The sequence below is a fragment of the Oryzias latipes genome, chromosome 2 (assembly GCF_053564925.1).
Source record: "Oryzias latipes strain Hd-rR chromosome 2, Olatipes_Hd-rR_3.1".
Taxonomy (NCBI): domain Eukaryota; kingdom Metazoa; phylum Chordata; class Actinopteri; order Beloniformes; family Adrianichthyidae; genus Oryzias; species Oryzias latipes.
The window spans coordinates 38979574-39005205 of NC_136238.1; the positions used below are offsets into that span (position 1 = coordinate 38979574).

The 25632-nt window shown below is 39.8% G+C and overlaps 1 protein-coding gene across 1 annotated transcript; it reads right to left on the reverse strand.

Annotated features, from left to right (window-relative positions):
• Positions 1–315: 315 nt before the first annotated feature.
• LOC110016084 (uncharacterized) lies at positions 316–15492 on the reverse strand. Its single transcript, XM_078936649.1, has 2 exons — positions 15032–15492; positions 316–4848 (listed from the first exon to the last, which is right to left on the reverse strand). The coding sequence occupies exons 1-2, from the start codon at positions 15174–15176 to the stop codon at positions 3206–3208; spliced, it is 1788 nt and encodes a 595-aa protein (XP_078792775.1). The 5' UTR covers positions 15177–15492; the 3' UTR covers positions 316–3205.
• Positions 15493–25632: the final 10140 nt, after the last annotated feature.

The window sequence follows — 25632 nt, forward strand, 5'->3', positions numbered from 1 at the left end:
CCCAGCTGTCCAAAAACATGCTCCATAGGTCAATTGGCAACTTTAAATTGTCCATAGGTGTGAGAGTGAATTTGTGTGATTGTGGACATTCTACCCTGCGCCAGACTGGCAACCTTTCCAGGGCTGATGCAAAAACCACAGAGAAGCAGTTTGTTTGCTTCAGTCTTCTTCACACTTTCTGACGGAGCTCTGTGATCTCACCTCAGTCCTGAGTTCAGCAGTCAGAACTGGACCTAAGAAGTCCAGCTTTGGAACCTGCAAAAAACCAACAAACAGCAGAAACCTAAACTGTGGCAAAGTCTCCACACTTCTGACTGATGTTCACATCCACTTTATTTTTTACAATAAAGATTGGAACAAAACACTGAGAACCATATAGAACAGAGGAACAGTTCTAATTTCTGCAAGAAAACATGAATCGCAAGAACAGTCTGGAATCACAAGAAGTCTGGTTCTTTATTCACCTCTTCCTGAATACATTTTGGGGAAAATCTTTTCCCAAAGAAATTATTTGCTCATATGACCCAAAAAATCTAAATGGCAGTCGCTGCTTTTTAAAAACTATAATGAAGTGTTCCCTGATTACATAAAAAGTGTTAGAATGAAACAAAATATTTCCATTATTGTCATGGTTACAAAGGCAAAGACAACATACACATTGCATCAGCATAAACCACAACCACAATGAAGCCGTTCAAGAGTTGAAGATTAAACTATGACCTTCAAAAACAACATATTTCTATTTACAGGTTCATCTATAAAAAACAAATTGAAGTTAAGCATTTTTTATAAATCAATTTAAACATTAAAACTCATTGTATAGAATAATGTATCAAACCTTTATTGTATGGATTTTGTTATTTGTGGTTTATAGATGATAATAAAAAAACCTCCAAACGTCAGACGTTGGAAAAAAAAATGAATACACAAACAGCTGTTTGTGTAAACAGTGCACCAACAGATTGTTTTAGACCCAGAAGTGTTGGGAAATGACAAAAAAAAAAAAAGAATGCCTGCTCACACCACTCATTGGGTGCAAAAAAGTTTATACCGTAATTTCCGGACTATAAGCCGCTACTTTTTTCCTGCGCTGACAGCCCTGCGGCTTATTCAGTGACGCGGCTAATTTATGGATTTAATTGGCGGCCACCATGTACGTACTTTCGGACTCAGTGTATGGTTTGAATTCTCTTTCCAACTCCAAGCAACAAGTCATTTATTTTTCAACACACCTCTAAGCAGCCAAACAGCATGGACCTCACTTCAGGTCTTCGACACTTTAGTCATGGTTCAACAAAAAGAAACACGCATGCCCAGCCGCATCCCAGAATCCTTTGGCGCCATTAAACCCAACGTGCACGTGATCGCCACTACAATATGACGCAGCTTTCAAGTTAAAAGCAATCGTTAAAAGCAGCGTGAAAAAATCCACCATCACCAACGGGTTTGGAAAAGCCGGTCAGCTGCTGACGGAAAAGCTGCAATCTGCTGCTGGCCTGCACGTAAATATGTGGGAATAACATCAGCCTTTATTTTGTCGGGACACGACTGGAAACACAAATTGACGTGGTCGTTTAAACTGTTTCTAAGGACTGAGCGGAATTTTGCTTTGAAAAGCTCACAGCCTCTGTGTGAGCTGGAGACGTGTGTGAGCTGGAGACACTGCCGATGGCAGTCTGATGGCTCATACACGTAACAACGCATCCGCCCTGCATCCACAAAACGTTCAGTATTAAGTCTGATTGCTCTGCACAGACACGATTTGCTCGGTCCACCGGCGCAATGGGGATGAAGCGCTACTCCCTGGAGCCACCCTGGCCAGGGGTGTCGGAGAAGATAGGAAGGGGAGACAAGGAGCACGCTTGGCAAGTGCGGAGCGCAGAGCCGTCCGCGGAGCAACAGTGTTTGTTGTGGAAGGAAACTTCTGACGCACACACCGCGCTGAGGCGCGCGCTTTTCAGTCGCCGCTGTTTTATTTTACTGGTGTTTTTTTAACCAGCCCTGTTACTCCCATAACGCTGCCGCGACACAAGCGGAAGGAGAGCTGTTCTTCCGTTCGCCCCTCCATCCACTGCTGTTCCTTGCTCATTCTTAAACACGTGCAACAGTGTGGCGATCCGGGTTAGACCCGCCTTTAGCCCCTAAGACTCATGGGAAATGGGGTATTGCGGATGTGAATTTCCTCATCATAACTGAGGGATGTAATGTTGATTATATGGTTACTGTTTGCAATTTTATGTATGATAACTAGATTGTCAATAAGTAAAAAAAATAAAAAAAATAAAATAAAAAAAACCATAACCGAGGAACTTGTGAACAGAATATAGGTGCATGCTGTTTGGCAGATGTGGGTGTATTCAAATACATGAGCCTGAGGCAAGGCTGTCTCCTCCCACAGTGTGGTAATGAATTACACTCGTTCTGGGAGTCAGGACGTGATTTATCAGGCTGACCATATTGTGTAATGCATGCGGCTTGTACACTGACACGGCTTGTGTATGTACAAAAGAAATGGGTGGTTGTGGCTTATAATCGGGTGCGCTTTATAGTCTGGAAATTAAGGTATTTGTCAAAAAAGGATGATAATCCTTCTACAATTTTTCAGCTATTTCAAACATTCAAATGGTAAAAAATGTATACTTATATAGTGCTTTCTACCTTTTTTCAAAGGCCCAAAGCGCTTTTCAGTCACAGTCCAATTCATCCATGCATAAACATTTTCACACTCTTTCAAATATTAAAATGTTTAGCTCTTGCAGCTTTTCCATGCTATAGCTTTTGGTCCTTCAAATTCTTGAATTTTTCAAGAACATCCAGGATCTTGAGGATTTTTGCCTCCATTGAAATACATGGGGAATCCTTGAAGCAAAAGCTCGCTGGTGTGAGACCTGGCGTTGGCATTTCTCACAGAAGTATATTTTTTGTTATTGTGCTGTTTTCACTTTTTTATGATTAACTTTGATAATTTCTTTATTCAATTGTTTTTTGTGCAAATTATTACCCATTAAGTTTCTTTTTCATTCAGCAATATAGCATTCAAGCCTGCATTTTCTTCTAGAACTGCAGCTACTTCTAGTTTTCCTTTGTTTCTTAAGTTGGCAATTTTCACTAAATTCATTTTTGACTAGAAAAAGAATTCTCTTCCGAATGAGTTCTCATATGTGTTTGGAGATTAAATTTACAACTGAAACTATTATCACGTTCTCTACACAAAGAAGGGCTTTTCTCCTGTGTGAGTTTTCATGTGTCTTTTGAGATGACTGCTACAACTAAAACTTTTATCACATGCTTTGCAAAAAAAGGGCTTTTCTCCTGTGTGAGTTCTCATGTGTTTTTGGAGATTAAAGTTACAACGGAAACTTTTATCACATTCTTTACAAAAGAAGGGCTTTTCTCCCGTGTGAGTTCTCATGTGTCTTTTGAGATGACTGCTACAACTAAAACTTTTATCACATGCTTTGCAAAAAAAGGGCTTTTCTCCTGTGTGAGTTCTCATATGTTTTTGGAGATTAAAGTTACAACGGAATCTTTTATCACATTCTTTACAAAAAAGGGGCTTTTCTCCTGTGTGAGTGATCATGTGACTTTTGAGATGAGTGTTACAACTAAAACTTTTGTTACATTCTTCACAAGAAAAAGACTTCTCTCCTGTATGAGTTCTTATGTGTCTTTTGAGATCAGATTTTGTATTAAAACATTTATCACATTCTTTACAAGTAAAAGGCTTCTCCCCTGTATGAGTTCTCATGTGTGTTTTGAGATTATATATTTCACTAAAACATTTTTTACATTCTTTACAAGAATAAAGCTTCTCTCCTGTATGAGTTCGCATGTGTCTTTTTACATCAGATATTTGACTAAAACTTTGATCACATTCTTCACAAGCAAAAGACTTCTCTCCTGTATGACTTCTCATGTGTCTTTTGAGATCAGATATGTGACTAAAACCTTTATCACATTCTTCACAAGCAAAAGGCTTCTCTCCTGTGTGAGTTCTCATGTGTGTTTTGAGACTATATATACGACTAAAACTTGCATCACAGTCTTTACAAGGAAAAGGCTTCTCTCCTGTATGAGTTCTCATGTGATCTCTGACTTTATACAAGTAATCAAAGCTTTTACCACATTCTTGACAGACATAAGGTCTTTCCGACTCAGTGCTCATTGACATATTGTTTATAATTCCTTTTCTTTTACCCAACTTTATAAAGGTAGATCTATTTCCTTTTGGAGATTGTTTGTGTTTCTTAACCAAAGATGTCTTGCTGGGATTTTTTATAACAGAGTCACTTTCAGAATTGTGAGAGCTATCCACACTTTGGACATGTCTTCTGTCTCTTGTCATCTTCTGATCTCTGTTCTGTGGATCTGTCTCTTCATTTGTTGATGTTGATTCCGTCTCTTCATCTGTAGTTGATGTTGATTCTTCATGTTGGTTTCCTTCTTCATCCTGACTATCAGTTATATTTAAGCTCTGCTGATTGTTTAGCTCTGCTTCACTGTTCTCATCTTCCTCATAAGTAGGAATCTCCATCAAGGTATCAGTCTCCTGCTTCAGATCAAGCTGATCTTCATCCTGACTGATGCAGAGTTCCCCTGGTTCCTCTTTAATCTGTGGGGGTTCTAAATCCTGCAGTTCCTCTTTAATCTGTGGAGGTTCTAGATCCTGCAGTTCCTCTTTAATCTGTGGAGGTTCTAGATCCTGCAGTTCCTCTTTAATCCGTGGAGGTTCTGGATCTTGCCGTTCTTCTTTAATCTCTGGAGGTTCTGGTTCCTCCTGTTCCACTCTGAAGTTCATCCGCTGGTTGCAGAGATCCTCATCTTCAGTCATCCAATACTGGGGAAGGACTGCAGGGATACAAACACATGGAGGAGCCTTTTATAAGTTTCCAGGACTTTCGGGTTTTGTCAAGCATCAATAAACTCGGTGATCATTGGAGAAAATGCCTGAGGAGTCTGGAGGACAAGAAGAGACTAATTGAAATAAATATACATGCCATAAAATTATTAACTAAATATGTCATTCCTTATTTAAGATTGTCAATAATAAATAAAATTTAAAATCAATACATAAATGATTTTATATATATATATACATGAGCATGGAATATATGCTCATATATGAACATAATAGCACTGGGAACATCAGGAAGAAGGAACATAAGAAACTGGAGAAATACCAGGGATTCAGAGAAGAACTGGAGAAAGCATGGAAAGTGAAGGTGACATTTAGGAAGTGTCCAGCACACAAGTGAGCAGAAAAGGACATTTCTTATCAAAGAAAAGCCCGTCCCATTTCAGGCTGTCAGCTGTGGAAAAGATATGTCACAAAATATGAGAAAGGAAATAATTTATTTGCACAAAAAAGGTGAGGGCTACAAGAAGGTCATAGCTTTACATATCAGTCAAACTACTATAGCAAAAGTGATACAAAAATGTAGGAAAGATGGAAATGCAACCATTTTACAGAGACGTCCAGGCTGTCATCAGGACAGGAGCATCTTCTGATGAGAATGGTTGAAGAAAATCTCCATGCAAGTTCACTGCAGTTAGCTAAAGCAGTAGAAAGCCAAACTGGATACACAGTTTCCTGTAACACCATATGGCCCACACTGCAGAGGAATGGCATGCATGGTTATTGTCAACATAGGAAGCCTCTCCTAGAGCACATGCACAAAAAAGCACACTTAGAATTTGCTAGGGCCCATGCTGAAAAAGATAAAGACTACTGGGACTCAATACTCTGGAGTGACTAGACAAATATCACTGTTTGTGGAATTAATGATTTGAAAACTGTATAATGTTGCAAAGGTGAGGATTTGGAAGAAAAATACCTGGTGCCTACAGTGAAACATGGTGTTGGCAGTGTCCTTATAAGGGCTGCATGAGTACTGCTGGTCTGGGGGAGCTGCATTTCATTGATGGTATCATCAACTCAACAATGTATTGCTCAATTCTGAAGGAGAAGTTGCTGCCATAGCTTCATGCACTTGGTTGTAGAGGGCTTTTCCAACATGACAATGATCCAAAACACACTTCTAAAACTACTGCTGTATTTTCTGAGGAAGAACAGGGTGAAGGTGATCGAATGGCCAAGTATGTCTCCTGATCTGAACCCAATCCAATACCTGTGGGGTATTCTGAAGGACAAGTTGAGCATCACTCTCCATCCAGCATCCGGACTCTAAAAGAGGTTATTCTTGAAGAATGGAAAAACATAGATGTTCCAACATGTCACCATTCATTCCATTCCCAAAAGTCTTGGTGCTGTCCTTATAAATCAGGGTGCTCATACAAAATACTAGATGTAGTACTTTTGGTTGCAGGGTGTATTCATTTTTGCTTCAACCAATTGAAATGAAACTGAAGATGATGTGATCTAAGTTAGATAATAAACCTTAATTTCATGTAATGGACTTAAAGAAGTGTTCAATAAGCTCAACATTGTGGAAAGTTTGGAAATGTTTCTTCTGTTCTTTGAGCTACTGATTAAATTAGTACTTTTTAGAGGAGTGTCCTCACTTATGGTGAGGCCTGTACTTTATTTTGCAGTTTTCGGGAGTTTATTCTCATATTTGGGGTGACAAGGGTTTAGGAGGTCAGTCAAAAATCACAGGGTTGGTGGTTCGATCCCCAATCCCCCCAGTCAACTATTGTTGTGACCATGGGCAAGACACTTCACCCTCCCTGCCTCCAGTGTGGCTCCACTGTGTGAATGTGTATAAATCTTTCAGTCCTGGTCAGGACTGGCAGCCATGCCTCTGTCAGTCTACCCCAGGGCAGCTGTGGCTACATGAGTAGCTTACCATCACCAAGTATGTATGAGGAGTGAATGAATAATGCACATATTCTAAGCACTTTAAGACTTGAAGACATCTGTTTTGCTAATTTAGAATAAGATCAATTTATAAAAGTGATCATTATGGAAGTATTAAATATAGAATAAAGTAAATAGCCATCTGCTTGTTATGCTTTTTGAGGCAAAATATGATTTCTATGAAAGAAATCAACCATGCCAGAAGTCATGTCCCGACAGGGGAAACAAATTCTGGCACAACAAGAAGGTCAAATATTGAAGTGGTTACTTTGGCTCAGATGTAGCCACGCCCCTCTGTCTCCAGCATTGATCTGATTGGATCTGCAAACCACATTCAGTCCTCTGCGTGTCACCATGCTAGCTGTGACTGTAAACGTGTTCATCCAAATATCCGTTAACTACGTTAATTTCGCTTTAAAACATGAATGATGGTCCTTTCACATAGGTGAAAAAATAGCAGGAATTTCTCAGCTGCGCAGCGGGAATAACCAATGGGTTATAGCGTCTGGGTAGCTTGCTTGGTAAGGTGAAAGGCTACCAACTAAACTATTTGAAACTATTTTAAACACAATTACTCCTGTCAGAAAGAGTGTCTCTTCCAAAAAGTAATTTCCTTGGATAAATGCTGAAATTCATTCCTTCATAAGACTTTTTACAATTTATTGACATTATTGATTTATTATTATTGTTGACTTATTATTATTATTTATTATTATTGACTTATTCTTGATCTATTTTTTTGTCATCCAAACCAGAAGAGGCGGGTAATATCGGACAACGCTGATTGGATGATGCTGTTTGTCAATCATTTGCACATTTCTTTTGCACATCTCTTTACCTGCACTGTTCTGTAAATAGCTTTTTAAATTATACTACCTTGTTGTTTGCATTTATGCTACGTTGTCTTTTTTTGTTCTTGTTATTTAGATTATTCTTAGTCTTTTTTTCACTCTGATGTCAGTTGCTATGGTAAACAATTTTCCCACGTGTGGAATCAATAAAGTAATTGTGATTGTGAACTGAAATGTATTTTAAATGAAGCGATGCCGGATTTTATCGTCCAAACAACAATGTACCATAATAATCCACGTATTTCCCATTTACATATTAAATAAAAAATGAAGCAAACTGTTAATGAACTTTTCACCTGACACACAAGAGTCCCCCAGAAGTAGTTTGTGTGCACTTTTACGATGAACGCTGCGCGCTAATGTCAATGTCTATGGCGGCGCGGCTCATGCTATCAGCTATCATCATTTTCCAGGTAAGAATCAATTCTGTGATCTTTTCTTTTTTCAGTCACATGTCTCTGGTGATGTTATTTTGAGGATGTGAAATAAAAGTGCTACTTTGATAAGATAATTGTTGCTTTTTTTTAATGATGCGCAAAAAGAACCCGATTGAGCCAGACGAACTATCTTTACATGACCAGTTGTTCCTGTTTTCGGTGACAACATGACAGAAGAAGCTTTGAACCAGCCTGATTCTGTGATTTACAAACTAATTATATGGCATCAGCAGTAGCAGTTTTAGGCATTTTCAAGGGGGGCGATAAATAAAATCAGTGCTTGATGAAAAAATAAAAAACTGCGACTGTGCCGCCATGTAGCGAATTGGCGCCCCTGACTGCAGCTGCATGCGCTCCTGCTGGAAATGTGTGAAGAAGTCAGTCCTACGGTGACATTCTATAACCTACATTTTAATAAAGGTATAAGAAATCATGCTTTTTTGGGTTAATTTTGTGTGAAATGCTCAAATAAAAAATGGGAACACAAAAGAATGTTGTCACTAACGTGACAGTTGGTTTAGTTGACAGACTTGATGCCTTCATTAAGACAGTTATTGCTAAATGCCCAAAACATCAGAAATATGGAGAAAAAAGGTCAAAGCCATCTGGTGCCCAATTTAGAGAGAAAAGAAAAGAAGAAAAGAAAAGAAGAAGAGGAGAAAAGAGATAAAGAAAAGGGTATGTTGTCATAGCTAGATGTACTTTTTCTAATGCTATTTGGCCCTGAAACAACGTTGGCAATGAAAACTTTTTTTTGGTCGATGACCAAAACTGAAGTAAGCCCAAACATTACAAATAACGTCATTTTTAAGATTTTATTCTTAAACATTTGCTCTGCCTTAACTTGTAACATTAGTTATGATCCTTGTTTCTGCCTGCTCTGCTGTAACACAAAGGTTTTGTTGTGTTTTGCTGTTGTATACTTAGTTCATAAATACTAAATGAGCTGTGATGGAAGCATGCTGCTGCTGCTGCTGCCATAACATGCTAATGGGGCAAATACCTGCAGTCTGGCCATTATTTCAATTATCATTTGTGGCAGCGTAAACATTTTCAAAATGTTTTTTACCAGTTAACGGAGGATTTAGGGGTTAATTTTGAGCCTGCATGTTTGAAGTTTATTTCTTTTTTATTTACAAATGTTTGGTTATATTATTAGTCAATAGAATTTTCATAGATCTGTAGGTAGTTTTAAAGATGAATATTTACCATGTACTACAACTCTATGGTGACAAAACATAATTTAACAGGTCATAACTAAAAATGTACCAAACAAAGGATTGAAGACAGCAAACATGAGCTAATTCGTCTTCTCTGAAGTAGAGATTGATATAGAGCATGACAATTTAAATTTCCAATTCATAAATGTTTTTCATAAGGTCTATATTGCAGATGAGGAGCTGATGGAGCAATGTGAGGTACTAGGCAACATACTGCATTTTGAAGGAAACTGTGATTTGGACAGTAGAGAGTTCAGGACTTGTTAAACGACTGTAAGTCTCCTTGAGTTTATCACTTTCATGTCTGATGAGGATCTATCAGAAATACATCCCAACCTTTCGACTGCTCTCAGGATTGCACTCACCTTGCCAGTCACCACCTGCGTTTACATGGGCAAAAGTAATCGGAAAGAACGCATGATCTGAAGAAAAATGTGTCTTGTAAACACGCTGTTCGGAATACTCTGCCCCAATCAGACTCGTTCGGATCAAAATTTATTTCCGATCGAGATAGGCGAGTTATGCTGATTGTTTATCCGATCGTTGTTCATGATAACGGTTCATTACAATTGTGTGTCACTTCTGCTCTGGTTTAACGTCATGCATAGACAGATGTTTCGCTCCACAGAAAGCTTTGGAGCTTTCTCTGGAAAGCTCGAACAGGACCGACCGGCTGGTGTGCGGACACCCGGTGCAAAGCGACGCTCTGCTCTCACCCCGCTGGCGCTTTGCCTCTCCCCTTTCTTACACACCTCACGAGAGGGGTGCCGGGGAGGAGCGCTTCGTGCCCCGTACCGTCTAGACCCTGCGTGGTCCGGGCTCGAGTGTTGGTGAACCGAGCTAACTGTGTCTCTGAGCAGAGCAGCTGGATTCATAACTTTGTGTTTGAGGGGAGGGAGGATGCTTTGTTACGTGTGAGTTTTGCTGTTTTGTTATGTATGGGAGAATATCGGCTTTGGGGCGGTGTGTGAACTTTTCAGAGCAGAAATGCCACTTAGTCCTTAGAAACTGTTCAAACAATCACCTGGATTTGTGTTTCCAGTCGTGTCCTGACTAAATAAAGGCTGATGTTATTCGTACATATTTACGTGCAGCCAAGATGCAGATTGCGGCATTTTTCCCGCATGAATTTTGTGTTCATCAAACAAGGCCAATGTTGTTAGCGCGTGTTAGCTTCTCCTGGGAGCTATTTTTGTTATAATCGGAAAAAAGTTTTCTGTGCTCATGTACACGGTTGAATTCTAATCCGACCATTGATCCGATCAAGATATTTTGCCCATGTAACCGCGGCTACTGTGGCTCAGACAGAGAGGAGCTTTTCAAAACTCAAGTTGATCAAGTCATACCTAAGGTCAACAATGTCTCAGGAGTGACTCACAAACCTTGCCGTTGTTGGTATCACTCATTCAGCAGGGGAGCAGATTTCATATGATGACGTTATTGACGAGTTTGCATCAAGGAAGACTAGAAAGGCTAGGTTTAAGTTAATGTTTTCTGTTCTTAGTGCTGCATTTATATTTATTTTACTGTGTTATTAGTGTGATAAAATATTTGTGCTTTATAATATTTATTTTATATTATTTATTCAATATTGTATTTGATTTAATATTTTCCTACCTTACTGTATTTTTGGTCTTTTATTTTATGTTCTGATAACTGTTACAATGCGGTGCAGAGTTCTGATTAACGTTTTTTTTTTTAAATCAATTTCTTAATTTCAATGACAATAAAACATGTCAGTTGACATGGACAAAGTGACTCTATGGGGGTGGGTGGGGGGGCTGGGGAGGTCCTCACCCGGGGAGTAATTCAGGGTAGAACCTCCACTGGGCATCAGTGTATCTAAAATGTACTTAAAATTGAAATCAGTAAATAAGGTAATGATGGAAACAATATTAAAGTGCATTGTATAGTTTTGAACCATGCAAATACATAAACACACTTAATAGGTGAACTTTAAAAGTTCATAAAATACTTAATTGAATTAAAATGTGACATTTCTGCAGGTGAAGTTTCTCAAATCAAAGATCCAGAAAAGTTTGTGCTACAGAAGAACAGATGGCATCTCTACATGGAAATACAAAAAGACTAAAGTCATTCATTTCACCATGCAGTATACAGGAAAATCACCATGATTTATGTGCAATGTAATCATTAAATATTATTTAACCTTAATATCTAACTTTTTTAATTGCAGGTCCTTTGGAAAAAAAAAATATTTTTTTAAACTGCTGCATAAGCCTGATTGGTTGTAAAGGATGCATTGGGGAGTGAAAGACGAGCCTTTCCTGCCTTTAGCGTCGGGCTGATGATCTGGAAAACCACATTTATGAGGAATCGCTTCAAATTCTTGTACAACTCCAAACAACTTAATGTTCCTTTAAGCAAAACTCCAGTTTAAAATGTTCATGTTAAAATTGCTTCATTTAGGAGTTTTTCCATCTTTACCGTTTTAGGTTTTAAAGCTTTATTAACAAAGTTGATGATTGATTTTCAAAGCTGCTGTTTAGAAATGTTTCTTTGTCAATGAACATGAGGATTGTAATAATGGATATGAAAATAAACAAATTTTTTTATAGCAATGCAGTATATTTATTACAAACTTAACATGAATATGTTTTATAATAACAGAAACAAAAAAACAGTTGTGGATTTTCCTTTATGGGCTTCTTCATGCAGTCAATCAAATGTTACGTTTACATTCAGCATTTAGTCAGCGTACCTGTCAGTCACATTTATTAGATGAAAAAATGCATCAGGGAAAAGTCTGCTTGTGTTAAACAACTATATCAAAGAGTCATGTCAGGGAAATTCTGTCCACATAGCTGCTCAGCATCACATCTGTTGTGTTCTGTTGAGAACAGATCCACTCCAGAGGAAGATGCACAGGTAAGGGACCCCAGTTCCTGCTCATACATGCTTGCAACTTCCTCTGCACTGGGCTCCAGCTCCAATGAAATCCCTGACACAAAACCAGCTTCTGTTCATCTTTCATTCAGGAAAAAGTCGAGTTCATCAAAATGAGTAGAAAACAGGTTATACCACAAATTCATTAGGGAGGGGTCAAAACACCAAACTCAGATTAAAATACATTATTTCAGTTTTATACAAATAAATTCTAAAACACGTTGGTATTCCTCCTCTGCCTGAAAAACTAAAATGTTTTTTTTAAGACTAGTTACACACTTGGACACGTCTGATGATGTGCACATCCAGTCATTTACTGTCATGTTTCTGTGCACTGACACACTCTAAAGTCACAGATCTTGATAAGTGTGAATAAGAAGCATTCATAAATGTTATTCGGAGACACAAACTGCTGCAGTTTACCTGACAGCTTTGCTGATTTATGCGGCTGGTACACCTGTCTGAGAATCCTGCCCACGTGACCCCCCTCTCCAACTGATGAGGTAACCTGTCATTAACGTATGACTGAAGGATCTTGGATCTGTCTGTTAACACCCACCTAGAAATCACGTTTAACGCTACATTTATTAGATCAAACAAATGTGCCTCCATACCTTATCTGTGGATGACGGGACTGCATTTCCTGATCTGCGTCTATAACATCTGTTTCTTCGCCGCTGCTTCTTCTGACAGAATCCTCTCACAGACATTTGGAAACATTTGTAAACCTAGTTGGTGTTGTTGATATTTCTGTGTGCATTCTGTCATCACATCCGCTGAATATTCAAAGATTAACGTTTAAGTTTACGTTTTATCCTTTGGTCTTCTACCTTTCATTGTTAACCTGTTGAACGGACGTCATCCACAAAAACTACTTCCGGGTGACCGTTCTGCTTCAGACGAAATATTTAAAAAAAAAAATGTAAACCTTCATTATCCTTTTGCTACCTTTTTTATTGAATATGTTAATGGGAAATGTATGGATTATTATGGTACATTGTTGTTTGGAGGATGACATCCGGTGTAGGTACCGTAACTACTCGGCCTGCAATAACCGTTCGCGGTCCTTTTGACTGAGGATAACGTCACACTACGGTGGCCCCACTTGGACAAACTATGTAGCATGGAGCATGAACCTGCTGCTCCACAGAGTGGACCGCGTCTAAGCAGAGCACCTGGATTCTCGTAGCTTCGTGTTCGTTAGCAGGGAAGGTGCTTTGTTACAGTGTTTGGTCCGGAGAAGACCAAACACTATAGATAATCTGGCTCTGTGTCGGAGCTCTGCTTGTTTACAACAGACTTTTTATTTTTTCTTCTTCTTCTATGGTAGTATCATAATTTGTCCAGACCAATTACTATCTGACACGTCATCGGAACAACGGACAACCAATCACATAATGTGACATCAGCACTACTCGAAGGACCCCGAACGGTTGTTTTAAGCTGAACAGTTATTGTACCTATACAGGCATCGCTTCATTTAAAATAAAGTTCAGTTCAAATAATTGACAAAAATCATCATCCAATCAGCGTTGTCCCATAGTACCCGCCTCTTCCGGTATGGCAATGTTTTTTATTTTTGAACATTTTGTTTTGTGGAAATTAAATTTGTCTTCTGAAATGTTTTTCCTTTTTTAATATTTCATTTTGTTTTGGGGAAATTAATTTTGTTTTCTGAAATGTTTTTTCCTGGTTTGGGGACCACAGGATTTCCTCTCTGCTTTTTGTAGATGATGTTGCCCTGTTGGCTTCATCGAGCCTGGACCTCCAGCGTGCATTAGGGCGGTTTGCGGCCGAGTGTGAAGCGGCTGGGATGAGGGCCAGCGCCGCTAAATCTGAGGCCATACTTCTCGACCGGAGAAAGGCAGTTTGCCATCTCTCGGTGGGTAGAGTGTCCCTGCCCCAGGTGGAGGAGTTTAAATACTTTGGGGTCTTGTTCACGAGGGAAGACCGGAGCGTGAGATTGACAGGCGCATTGGAGCGGCGTCCGTAGTTATGCGGTCGCTACATCGGTCCGTTGTAGTGAAGAGAGAGCTGAGCCGAAAAGCAAAGCTATCAATTTACCGGTTGATCTTTGTTCCAATACTCACCTATGGTCATGAGCTATGGGTCATGACCGAAAGAACGAGGTCCTGAATACAAGCGGCTGAAATGAGCTTCCTCCGTAGGGTGGCTGGGCGCTCCCTTAGCGATAGTGGGAGAAGCTCGGAGTAGAACCACTTCTCTTCCACATCGAAAGGAAGTAGTTGAGGTGGCTCGGTCGGGCATGTAGTCCGGATGCCTCCTGTCCCACTGGATGGAGGCCCCGGGGAAGACCCAGGACACACTGGAGAGATCACGTCTCTCGGCTGGCCTGGGAAGGCCTTGGGGTTCCCCCAGAGGAGCTGGAGGAAGTGGCGGGGCGAAGGAAGTCTGGGCATCTCTGCTTAGACTGCTGCCACCGCGACCCGGTTCCGGATAAGCGGAGGAAGATGGATGGATGGATGAAATGTTTTTTCCATTTTTGTTTTTTAAATTTTGTTTTCTGAAATTTTGTTTTGTTTTCTGAAATGTATTACTGCTTTCTAACTTTTTTTTTTGTCGTTGTGATCTTAAAAATGTTTTTGTATCAAGTGATTTGTTGAATGATTTGCACTTCAGAACCAACGCATTTGTCATTAAAGTTTGAGCTTTTAAGTATGACTATTTCTCTTGTTTAACAACAACAACAACTGAGTTTGGATCCAGATAGCAGCTCAGACGAGGAAAACAAGAACGTTAATTTATCTATTTGTCTGCAGGTGGATGCAGTGAACAAACCTGCAATGTGTAGCTGAAGCTGCGGGTTCCAGCTGCTATCCAGCAGTCTGCGCTGACGACAGAGCTCCTCCTCGTTCTGGACGATGGTTCCTTCAGCAGCAGAACGTTGTTCTCTGACAGAACCTTCCTGAGGTTCTGAAGACATGGTTCCTGCTCCGATCTTCAGCTCCAACTCCCACAAACACCGCCGTCCTCTTCACTGCAGCTCCGATCGATCATCATCTGCTAGTCTCACAATCACAACAATCCACGTTGTCTTTCCGTTCAACACTTCTTCACTCATTTACGACACTTTGGAAAATGCTGAGAGTTCCCACACGAACCACGTATCGTCCTTTCTGTCCAAAAACCTCACAAACGTCCCAACAAAACACCACCGACCTCTTAACACAAGCTAACGCTGCTAGCCTGCTAACAAGCTAACGCTGCTAGCGCCTCGTGCTGTTCTTCTTTAGTTGGTAAACAGCGTCATGGTGCTTTAGCGCCACCAGCTGGCCTGGAGTAAATCTACACACGTTCATACTCAACATACTCTTCCCAGTATTTCTGTCTTTCTCAGAAATTAAATCGAATACAGATTTGTGACTTGATTCATTCCTTATAATATTGTATACTGTGTTTTGCAATGCTTTGCTGTGTCTCCAGTATTTATACAATAAGAAACTTTATTTGCTTATATGCTAAAATACAAAATTTATGAAAAGCTAAAAGAAAGTTCAGATATGTATAAACAATTTTTTGAAATCGTATGACGTTATTACACCGAAATTAACAGCTATTTTCAGATTTGACTAAAATGCAGGGAAGACTGAAGAGCTTTAAACACATTTTTTAAAAGTATCTAATGTACCAAGAAAACATTAAAATGAACAGAAAAAGAGAATAAAATAAAACTTTAAGCAAAGAATTCTCAAAATTGCCTTTAAAGAAAATAATAACAAATACAACTTTAGTTAAAATTAAAAAGGTAATAATTGCGAAATCATAATAAACAAAAAGCAAATTTCCCTCAATGATTAAATGAAAAATATATAAAATGCATAAAAGTCAGAAGAAACATAACAAGAGCAAAGAAACAAGAATTCAAGTTTAATATTTTCCTGTGACATTCTTCTTATATTTTACAGCTGATGTGAAGTTCCTTCTCTTTTTGCACTTCCAAAACAGAGCCAGCAGGTGTCTCCCGTTTTCCTTCTTCTAACTCAATGACAGAGAGAGAGAGAGAGAGAGAGAGAGAGAGAGAGAGAGAGAGAAAGAGAGAAACAGAGAGAGAGAGAGTGAGCATCCTGTGATGGTGTGTTTATATGGAAATCTGTGTCATAATCAAAACAAGACTTTTCTGTCTTGAAACTCTGTGGTCTTCCTGAACCAAAGTGTCTGGAATATACTGTCATTTGATTTCACTTTATATTTCTTTTGAGTCCATTTATCTAAAAGAAAACCTTCAAAAATTAACAAAATATCAAATCCACTGTTCCAACTTTCTATCTGGTTAGTCTTTCCAAGACAACCAGGAAGTTTCTGACTTGATGATCAAATGTTTGTCACCAACTGCTTTAGTGAGTCTGGAGAATAAACTTGATCTGTTGGGATTTTCTGCTGCTGTAATCTGGACATTCAAGCAAACATTTCATTTTCATTGGAAACATTTTCTAACAGAAATAGTTTCTACTTTATTGAATAAACTGTGGTTTAAAATCAAAGCAGAGATGTTAAGGTTTTCAGTCAACAATATTTAGATGTTCAAAGTCAAGACTGAGGTCTTTCATATCAAGTTTATGGTTATAACAACCCTTTTTAAAAAAGTGTTAGATGTTTTTAGGCCGAGTTTTTTCTGAACTGTATTGTTCTTGCTGTGGTAACAAACAGCCTCATTGGTCAAACAGACTGAGGAGGAGGAGGAGTCTTCATCAGTCTGAGAGGAGACTCTCCAATAATTAGAGGATTAAGCAGAATCCGTCCATTCCAGGGAGATGAGGGGAAAAGCAGTCAAAGCTGCAGGAACAAACATCTGGATGATCATGTTCTCCAGCTGCAAGAAGGATGAAGATGAGGATGAGGATCTTCAAGCTGAGGAGGAGCTGAAGAAAAGCTCCGCCTCCATGGTTCTGCTTTCATCTTCCTCGGCTTCTTCTGCAGACTTGAAGCTTTTTCCTGGAGTCAGAGAGCAGCAGAGAATGGAGGCTGATCTGCTGCTGTGTGTTTCTGTGTCCTGGTGAAACACTGTGTGTTTGTCTAAAGAATAATAATAATGTATGCTGATGATAGTCAATGAGTTTTACGTATCTGTTACCTGACATGTCATTCATAATGTTTACTAAAATGATTTAAGAATCTTTTCTGAGGATAATCAATAAGCACTTCATTGTATAACCAGATAAATAATCTGATCCTGATCTGATCAGGACTGGATTATAGTAACTATTTAAAATATCTGTATACAAAGAATAACACAACAGGGGTCAGATTATGAGTTTCCTTATTCCCACTCTTTTTCAAGCGACTAATCAAACTATTTGACTTTATTTGATATTCATTCTATTTAACAAAGTTGTTGTTCATCTATTAGCGCATCCTGCTATGGGTCGCCACAGTAAATCAGCTTTCATTGATCCACACATTTGGTTTGGCAGAGAGTTTTACGTTGGATGCCCTTCCTCATACAACCCTGTATTTTAACCGGGCTGGGGACCGGCACAGGGAGGCACAGGCTCTGCCACCCCCCCCCCCCCCCCCCCCCCCCCCCGTGGGTAATAGGTTGAAGGGTCTTGTCTAGGAACCCACACTGGATGAAGCTTGCTGCATGCTGTGTGTGTTTACTGTAAACATGACTGCAAATACCTCTATTTATGATCATAAGTAATAACACTGTCTGGTAGATGGATTCATCTTATTTCATCGTTATTGTTTCTTTATTTTCTAGTCAATGTATAACTGGATATCTGAAATGAGTTTCATATATTTGTAATGATTAGAATTGTATTATTTCATTATTTTCAGGATTTAAATAAACAATCAAAACAATAACTACAGCATCACAAACTGAACTTGTGTTGATGTTTCTTGTCTAAACTCTCTGCTGTTCTTTCAGCTTCAACAGAAATAGGAAAACCTGTCTGACTGGATCTGAGGACAAAGTGACCTTTTAGTGATGCAGAGTTGAATTTCTGCTCAACACATGAGTTCATGTCAGAGTGACACACCATGAAGAAAAGTGAAAGTATGAGCATGGATATGAGATGTTCTAATGTGTATAGTTCATTTGTTTCTTCTGTGTTAGTTTCTTATATCTATTAGATAACTACTATACATCTATTGTAGATGTCTACTGGATGTGTCAGAAAACTCTACTTTTGTTATTCTACTAAAGGTCTATCCTTAGTGTACTGAAGGACATCAGCATTGAGGTCTCCTACACATCTACATGTACTCATTCAATCTTTGGATACTTTTAGATTTTCTATCTGCTACCTGGTAGTGGCTGGGTGGCTCGGTTGGTAAGGTGACAAGCTACCATGCAGGAATCCAGGGTTCGATTCCCGGAGGGGAATAAGCAATGGTACTGGGGGGCAATTACCATATCAATGGCGAGCAGTTAACATCACCCAGTGGGGGTCCTTAGGCAAGGCCCTTAACACTACTGCCTCCCGAGCGCGGTTCAGCTGCAGCTCACCGCTCCCCCAGGGGATGGGTCAAATGCGGAGAAGAATTTCCCCATTGAGGGATGAATACAGTATAAAATTATTTTATTTTTACCTGAATTGTTATTTTAGTGCAGGAACCTGCATCCTTAAACTATAAATGTCACAGAACAGGGAGATGGCTGGATCCTAATGCAGCAGATTTATTAGCTCAGCCTAAAGTCCACGAAGCTAAATCAGGGTCAGGCAGGCAGCGGTTGATAACAGAGGAGAGAATGGATGGTTCCCTTTGGTGACCAGAGGGGGAGACTTCTGACAATGAAAGAGCTGTTTGAGTCATTTTCTCACTGACTAAAAACCCAATAGAGCCACACTTTACTGAAATGATTTAAAATATTTACTGATTAGAATCAATGAGCTAGCAATTTACTTTACTTGATCAGTAATGTGCAGCAATGATTACTGTATTAATACAATAATGTTTATTGAAGATTATCAATAAGAACTGCATTTTGTTACATGAAGTGTAACAAATATTTACTGTAATTTTGTGAGAAGGATTTCTGATTATAATCAATAAAAACTCTATTTTCTTACTTGATAAAGCGTCTAAATTTGATCTGATAAAGACTGGAATCATGACACCTATGCAATACATGTATAAAAACACAACAGTGGTGGGATTGTAGAAGTTTCCGTCTTCACACTCGCTTTCAACAACAAATTAAACTCTGTTTTACTTTATTTAATAATCATTATATAAAATGAATCTAATGTGTGTTTAGTGTAAATATTACTGTAAGTCCCCCTATTTATAATGATGAGTAATAACACTGTTTAGAAGACAGATTCATCTCATTTCATCATTATTCATTTTTCTTTATCTTCTAATTAATATATGAGTATTTTAATGCTTGAAATAAACCATTAAAAATAATTTTGAAAAAAATCAAATAAATAAACCATTCAAAATATTTAAAAACAAAATCAAAATCTCTATTCACAAATTTCATGTTAAAGCAGCAAACAGAGGAAGTCTCGGATTCTGGTGGTGATGGTTGCTGCCATGTTGTGTTGTTGTGGGTCTTGAACAATTAGTGAACTTATAGAACTTTACAGAAAATTCAGAGACGCACACAGAAGGAGATGTGATCAACCAGATGTGTGACATGGAGACAGTTCATCTGCAGTTTGATCAAGAACTTTACTGTTTACTTTACCTCAGATTTTACTCACATTCTTCTGATATTTACCTGTTTTCTGTTTGTTTTTTTACCTACAAAGTCTTGAAATTTCCCATCTTGATCAATAAACAAGAAAACAAAGAGTGATGTCATTTCATGTAAAGTAAAGCCTCTTCCAGATGTTTGATTACAGGGAGCAGGTTATCTTAAACAAACAGACATGTTGACACAGTTTACTGCTTGTTTCACTTTTTTTATCTGCCTCTGTGTGTTTTGCAGATCAGCTGTTGCTCCTCCAGGATGTGTCCATCCTCCTCACCTGTGGTTCTCCATGGAGGAGTCCACAGCTCCCTGTACTTTGTAATCAGGGTTGTTTAACCTTTAGTCTCTCAGTCCTCTGTGTCGGGGCGTCCCTCTTTCTCTCTAAGCTTTCCTGCTGCTCCAACACTGAGGTCTGCTCAGCATTTGGTTTTGTCTTTGCTCTGCCTGTTATTTAAGATTCTGGAGGATCTTCATTTTTCTGATGAGTTTTGTTGTTCTTGATCCCAACTTGAGGTGTTTTGGTTTTGATATTAAATATTTCTTGGAACAAGTCAGAGCCTGATTTCTTTCTGCACCTGGGTTCTTGTTATTCCTTCCCATCACACATCCAGGGGGCGGAGCTCTGCTCAGGTGTTCCTGAATCAGGAAATGAGAAAGTTTAAAGTTTTCCTCCATGTCAGAAAGAACAGAGCAGGAAAAGATGGAGGCTCCACCTTCTTCTTCACAATGAGTCTTTGTGTTTTCTGTTGTCTTCTCCACTCATGATGAAGGCAGTGACGTGTCTGTGTCTCTCATCTGTGAGGAAGAGGAGCAGCAGAGGAAGAGCTCAGACTGAAGTTTGTCTTGAAATACTTCGTCTGTTCAAAAGGAAAACAGTTCTTCCAGAAACCATCAGTTTAGAGTTAAAGTTTATGTTGTTCTCATTTGCCCACATACAAGGTTATCACTTTAGGGTGTTTCAGTCCCATCTTTCAGTGAGAAAACACTGACGTTAAACTGCTGACTATACAAGATTTGGTGTTCCTGTTCTGCCTGATTGAATGACCCACTTTCATGTTATCAACCATAGGTAACAGATAAAACCAGACTGGATGCACTGAAGACAGAACTCCTCTGTGACAGAGCGATTTTTCTTTTGCAGAGGTCTAACATAATTTCTCATTTCCTGTGTGGTTCTTCTCTTTGTTAAGGAACAGTCCAAAACTCTGACACTCTCATCTTCTGACTCTGAACTCGTCCGTTTCCTGTTGAAGTGACTGACGTTGGAGTTTCCAGATCCTGATGCTGCAGAGGAACAAAGTGGGTCTCATCCACAGTGGTCCTTGGAGCAGAACTCTCCAAGTCTGTGTGGAACTGTTCCTCCATCATCAGATCCAGAGAATGTCTGGTCTGAGTGGGATTGCGTCCAAACTCACACAGACCTCCAAATTGAAAGCTGTCAGACAGCAACAGCAGTGTGAGCACAGAAAAATGTCATCTGACACCAAATATACAGAACATTTCATCAAATCATCTTTGGATAGAATCTGAAATTCTAGTTTTTATTTAGTAAAGTGTGTTTTTCAGAGAACAAACCTGCCTTATTGGTGGTTTGTTAGTGAGTGGGAGGAGCTTAATCCAAGGCTGCTTCTGACTTTCTGCTTTTGCCTTTATGTGTTCAACATTTAAGAGCAACAATCAAAGTCAGAGTTGGTGATGTTTTTGGGCAGTTTCCCCTGTTTCTTTGAGTTGATGTTTGTGGAGGTCAAAGGTCAGACGGAGCAGTTTTCTATTCTCTAAACTAAGAAGAGGAACGTTTCAATGCTGAAGAACTCAACCAAACAGCAGCAGGAACTGGAATTTTCCATCACCTTGTCATGAATGCATGGACGTAATGCAGAAACACAGCTGACATTTAGACTGTCCAGAATCATTTGACTGCTCTTTCTTCTTCATTTCAGCTTCCTCGTGCTAAAAATAGTCAAACCATAGAAACTCGTTGTTCCCTGAGGCTGCTGCTGTTCGAAAAAACAAATGAAAAGTTTGGTTACATTTGCATAAAAACTGACAAACATGTTTCAAGGCGAAAGCAGAATTTTCAGAATCAGAACCATATTTAATAAAATCCTCAACCTGACACATGTTTCTGCGGGGAAACACACACATACACCTAACTATTTCAGATCAGATAAGATCAGATCAGATGAGATCAGTTCAGTTCAGATTTTATCGATCCCCTGATGGAAATTTCAGTTGTTACAGATAGAAAAACAAAAAGCATGAGTAAGAATAAATATACTAATTAGAAATGGAAAAAGTACAAGTACACGTCAAAAATAAATAGCAGCAGCTTCAGCAGTGTTAGACCGTGTCATTGTATAGTCTAACTGCTGTTGGGATAAAGGACCTCCTGTAGCGTTCCTTTTTGCACTGAAGGTGCAGCAGTCTGCGGCTGAACGAGCTATTCATGGTCCTCACCGTCTCATACAGAGGGTGAGAGGGGTTATTCCACATGCTGGACAGCTTGGTCAGCATCCTCCTCTCACCTACAGAGTTCACTGAGTCCAGGGGACAGTCCAGGACAGAGCTAGCCCTCTTCACCAGCTTGTCCAGTTTCTGCTTGTCCCTTCTGTAATTCCACCATTCCAGCAGACCACTGAATAGAAAGTTGCTGATGCAACCACAGTTTCCTAAAAAGTCCTGAGTAGTGGCCGACACACACTGAAGGACCTCTGCTCCTCAGAAAGTGAAAGCGACTCTGACCCTTTTTGTGCAGTGCCCTTGTGATGTCTGACCAGTCCAGTTTTTTATTGATGTGAACACCCAGGTACCTGTACACATCCACCCTCTCGATGTCCAATTCCTGGATGACCACTGGTGGAGACGGAGAAGCCTTTTTACGAAAATCCACCACCATCTCCTTTGTTTTGGTGATGTGAAGGTGTCCTTGATCACCTTCTTCTATTCCAGATCGTTTCCCTCCGACACGCGTCCAACGATGGCTGTGTCATCAGAGAACTGCTGGAGGTGGCAGCTGTTTGAGTCATAGTGGAAGTCAGATGTGTAGAGTGTGAAAAGAAAAGGAGAGAGCACTGTCCCTTGTGGAGCCCCTGCGCTGCAGACCACCTGATCAGACACACAGTCTTGGAGCCTCTCTTACTGTAGTCTGTTGGTGAGGTAGTCAATAATCCACGAGGTCAGCTGGTTGTCAACTCCCGCTTCTTCCAGCTTTCCTCTGAGCAGTGATGGTTGAATGGTGTCAAAAGCACTGGAGAAGTTAAAATACATGACCCCCACAGTACTTCCAGGTTCCTCCAGGTGTAGCGGGGTTCTGTGCGTTAAGTGAAATAACTGAATCCATGCACTCCATCATTTCTCTAATGAGTTTGATAAACATGTGTGAATCCTTTATTGCTTTAACTATGATGCTTGAAATAAATAAAAAAATCAATTCAAATCAAGTAGATGACAGCGTCATCCACTCTAATACCCGGTTGATACGCAAACTGCAGGGGGTCACGCACTGGGCTCACTAGGGGTTAAATCCACAGAACGTTAAATCCACAGATCTGAAGTTGTTGGGCTCCCTTGCATGTGGCGTCTTTGGTACTGATACAGGACGTTTTCCTCAGAACAGGGACCCTCCTTGTGTTGAGCCTCCAGGCTCCAGTTGAGCATGTACGCTACGACCTGGCAGAGTTGGTCTGCACAGTGACTGAGCAGTCTGGAGCAGATGCTATCAGGACCTGTAGCTTGTGTGATGTCCGGTGCGATGTCTGCAGCTGAGACACCACAGTGTGAAGAAGCTCACAGGCCACCACTGCGTTAGCAGATGGAGGATATACACAGTTATCGCCATAACGTGAGAATTCCAGGTAATATGGCCTGTCACAACCTGGTGTGACTAGAGTGGCCTGGTTAACATGGGAGCCAGATGACCTTAAAGTTCAGGAACAGGCTTTTATTCTCAGATCACACACCTTGGCTGCACAGCTCTCACACACTCATCCCCCCCCTTTCACACTGAGGTCCTTCCATTTCATGAGCTCAGTTAATTGGCTGGCCACGCCCAGGCAGGAAGCCACTTTAACCAAACTATAAACAAAAAATACAACAAAAGACAGAAATGTCTTGGAAACCATACAGTTAAGGTCCTGTAAACACAGACAAACATAAATGAACAACTCAAATCACTACAAACAAAAGTTATACAAAGAAACCCAAATCCTTTCCACTTACTATCCACAAATCCTAAACAGGAAGTGAAGGCCTTAGCCATCATTTTGTTCTTTGGGCACCAGGAAGAGAAGATGAGAAACATGACAAAAATCAAACAAGTCTAAACATTTGGTGGTTGTTTTTACATACATGTGTCTAAAAGTGATGAGCAATTACAGACAGGTGACAAGTACATACAACCAGTTTGTCACACGGCCAAAGACCGGCAGCCAGCAGTTCAATGTCCCGTGTACAGAGTCTCTCCTTAACACTGATGTCCCTATGGTTGCACCATTTGTCATTCACAAACATCGCCAACCCACCTCCTTGCCCCTTGATGCTCTCTCTTGCTGTCCAATCAGCTCTGACGAGGTGAAGTCTGTCGTTGTCGTCTCGTTCGGCTTTTGCAGATTCGGATGGTTCAGAACGTCCAAAAAATGAAATGTGCAGACACACAAGAGTTTGCATGAATTTTCAAACCTTTTGCAAGAGGGAGAGATGAAAAACACACAACCTTTTTGACATTGTGGTTGTCCGCTCTCTCTCTGCTTTCCAGCAAGCACCTTTTTTTTATTGTCCAGCAAAGCAGCATGTAAACATGGAAAACACGTCATTAGACTCTGTGTCTGTGCGTGCGAGATATTTGTTGCCGCTCAAGGATTCAAGTTTAATCCACAATGAGCAGGTGTCTGTTTCATAAACACTCCAGCACAGAAAGTAAACAGAGAGCAGGAATCACGGACAAGCCTGCTGCTGACCTTGGCACATCTTATCTGGTTTCTCTATTCATTCTGAAGCAAGAAAGAATATTTGACAATACAATATTCATGTATATAAATGGAACAAGTAAATGGATAATCAAATGGGTATAAATATTGTGGAACTTCTGTAATGCATAATAAAAAGAGCATAGAAAATATAATGTGACCCCTGTTCACCTCCACACCGTTTAGGGAGACATGCTAGAACACTCAAGCTCCCAGGCCTCTGGTAGAGGACCCGAGAAACCACCCACGGAAGGGTGAGAGGGGCAAGTTATTATATATATATATATATCATTTTATTTCAAGCGCCTTTCAAGTCACCCAAGGTCGCTGTACAAGGTTAAAATAAGAAAAACAGAATAAAACATCAATAAGAAATTAACAGAGTAAAACATGAGTAAACATAAAGACATTAAAAAAAAACATTTAAGATAAATACATAAAAAATTGTAGGATAGAAAAACAGACAGACAAACAGACAAATGAAGTTGGGTTAACTGAATGGATTAACTGTATGATTGTTTGAAGAGATAAGTCTTGAGTTTGGATTTGAATAGTGGCAGTGTGTCGGCATTCCGTAAATCTGGAGGAAGAGAATTCCATAGCTGAGGGGCGGAGCGACTAAAAGCTCTGCCCCCCATGGTAGCAAGACGGGCAGGTGGGACATGGAGTTGGAGAGAGGAAGTGGAACGGAGAGATCGGGAGGGAATGGAAATGTGAAGAAGATCAGAAATGTAGGGGGGAGCCAGGTTATGGAGTGCTTTGAAGGTTAT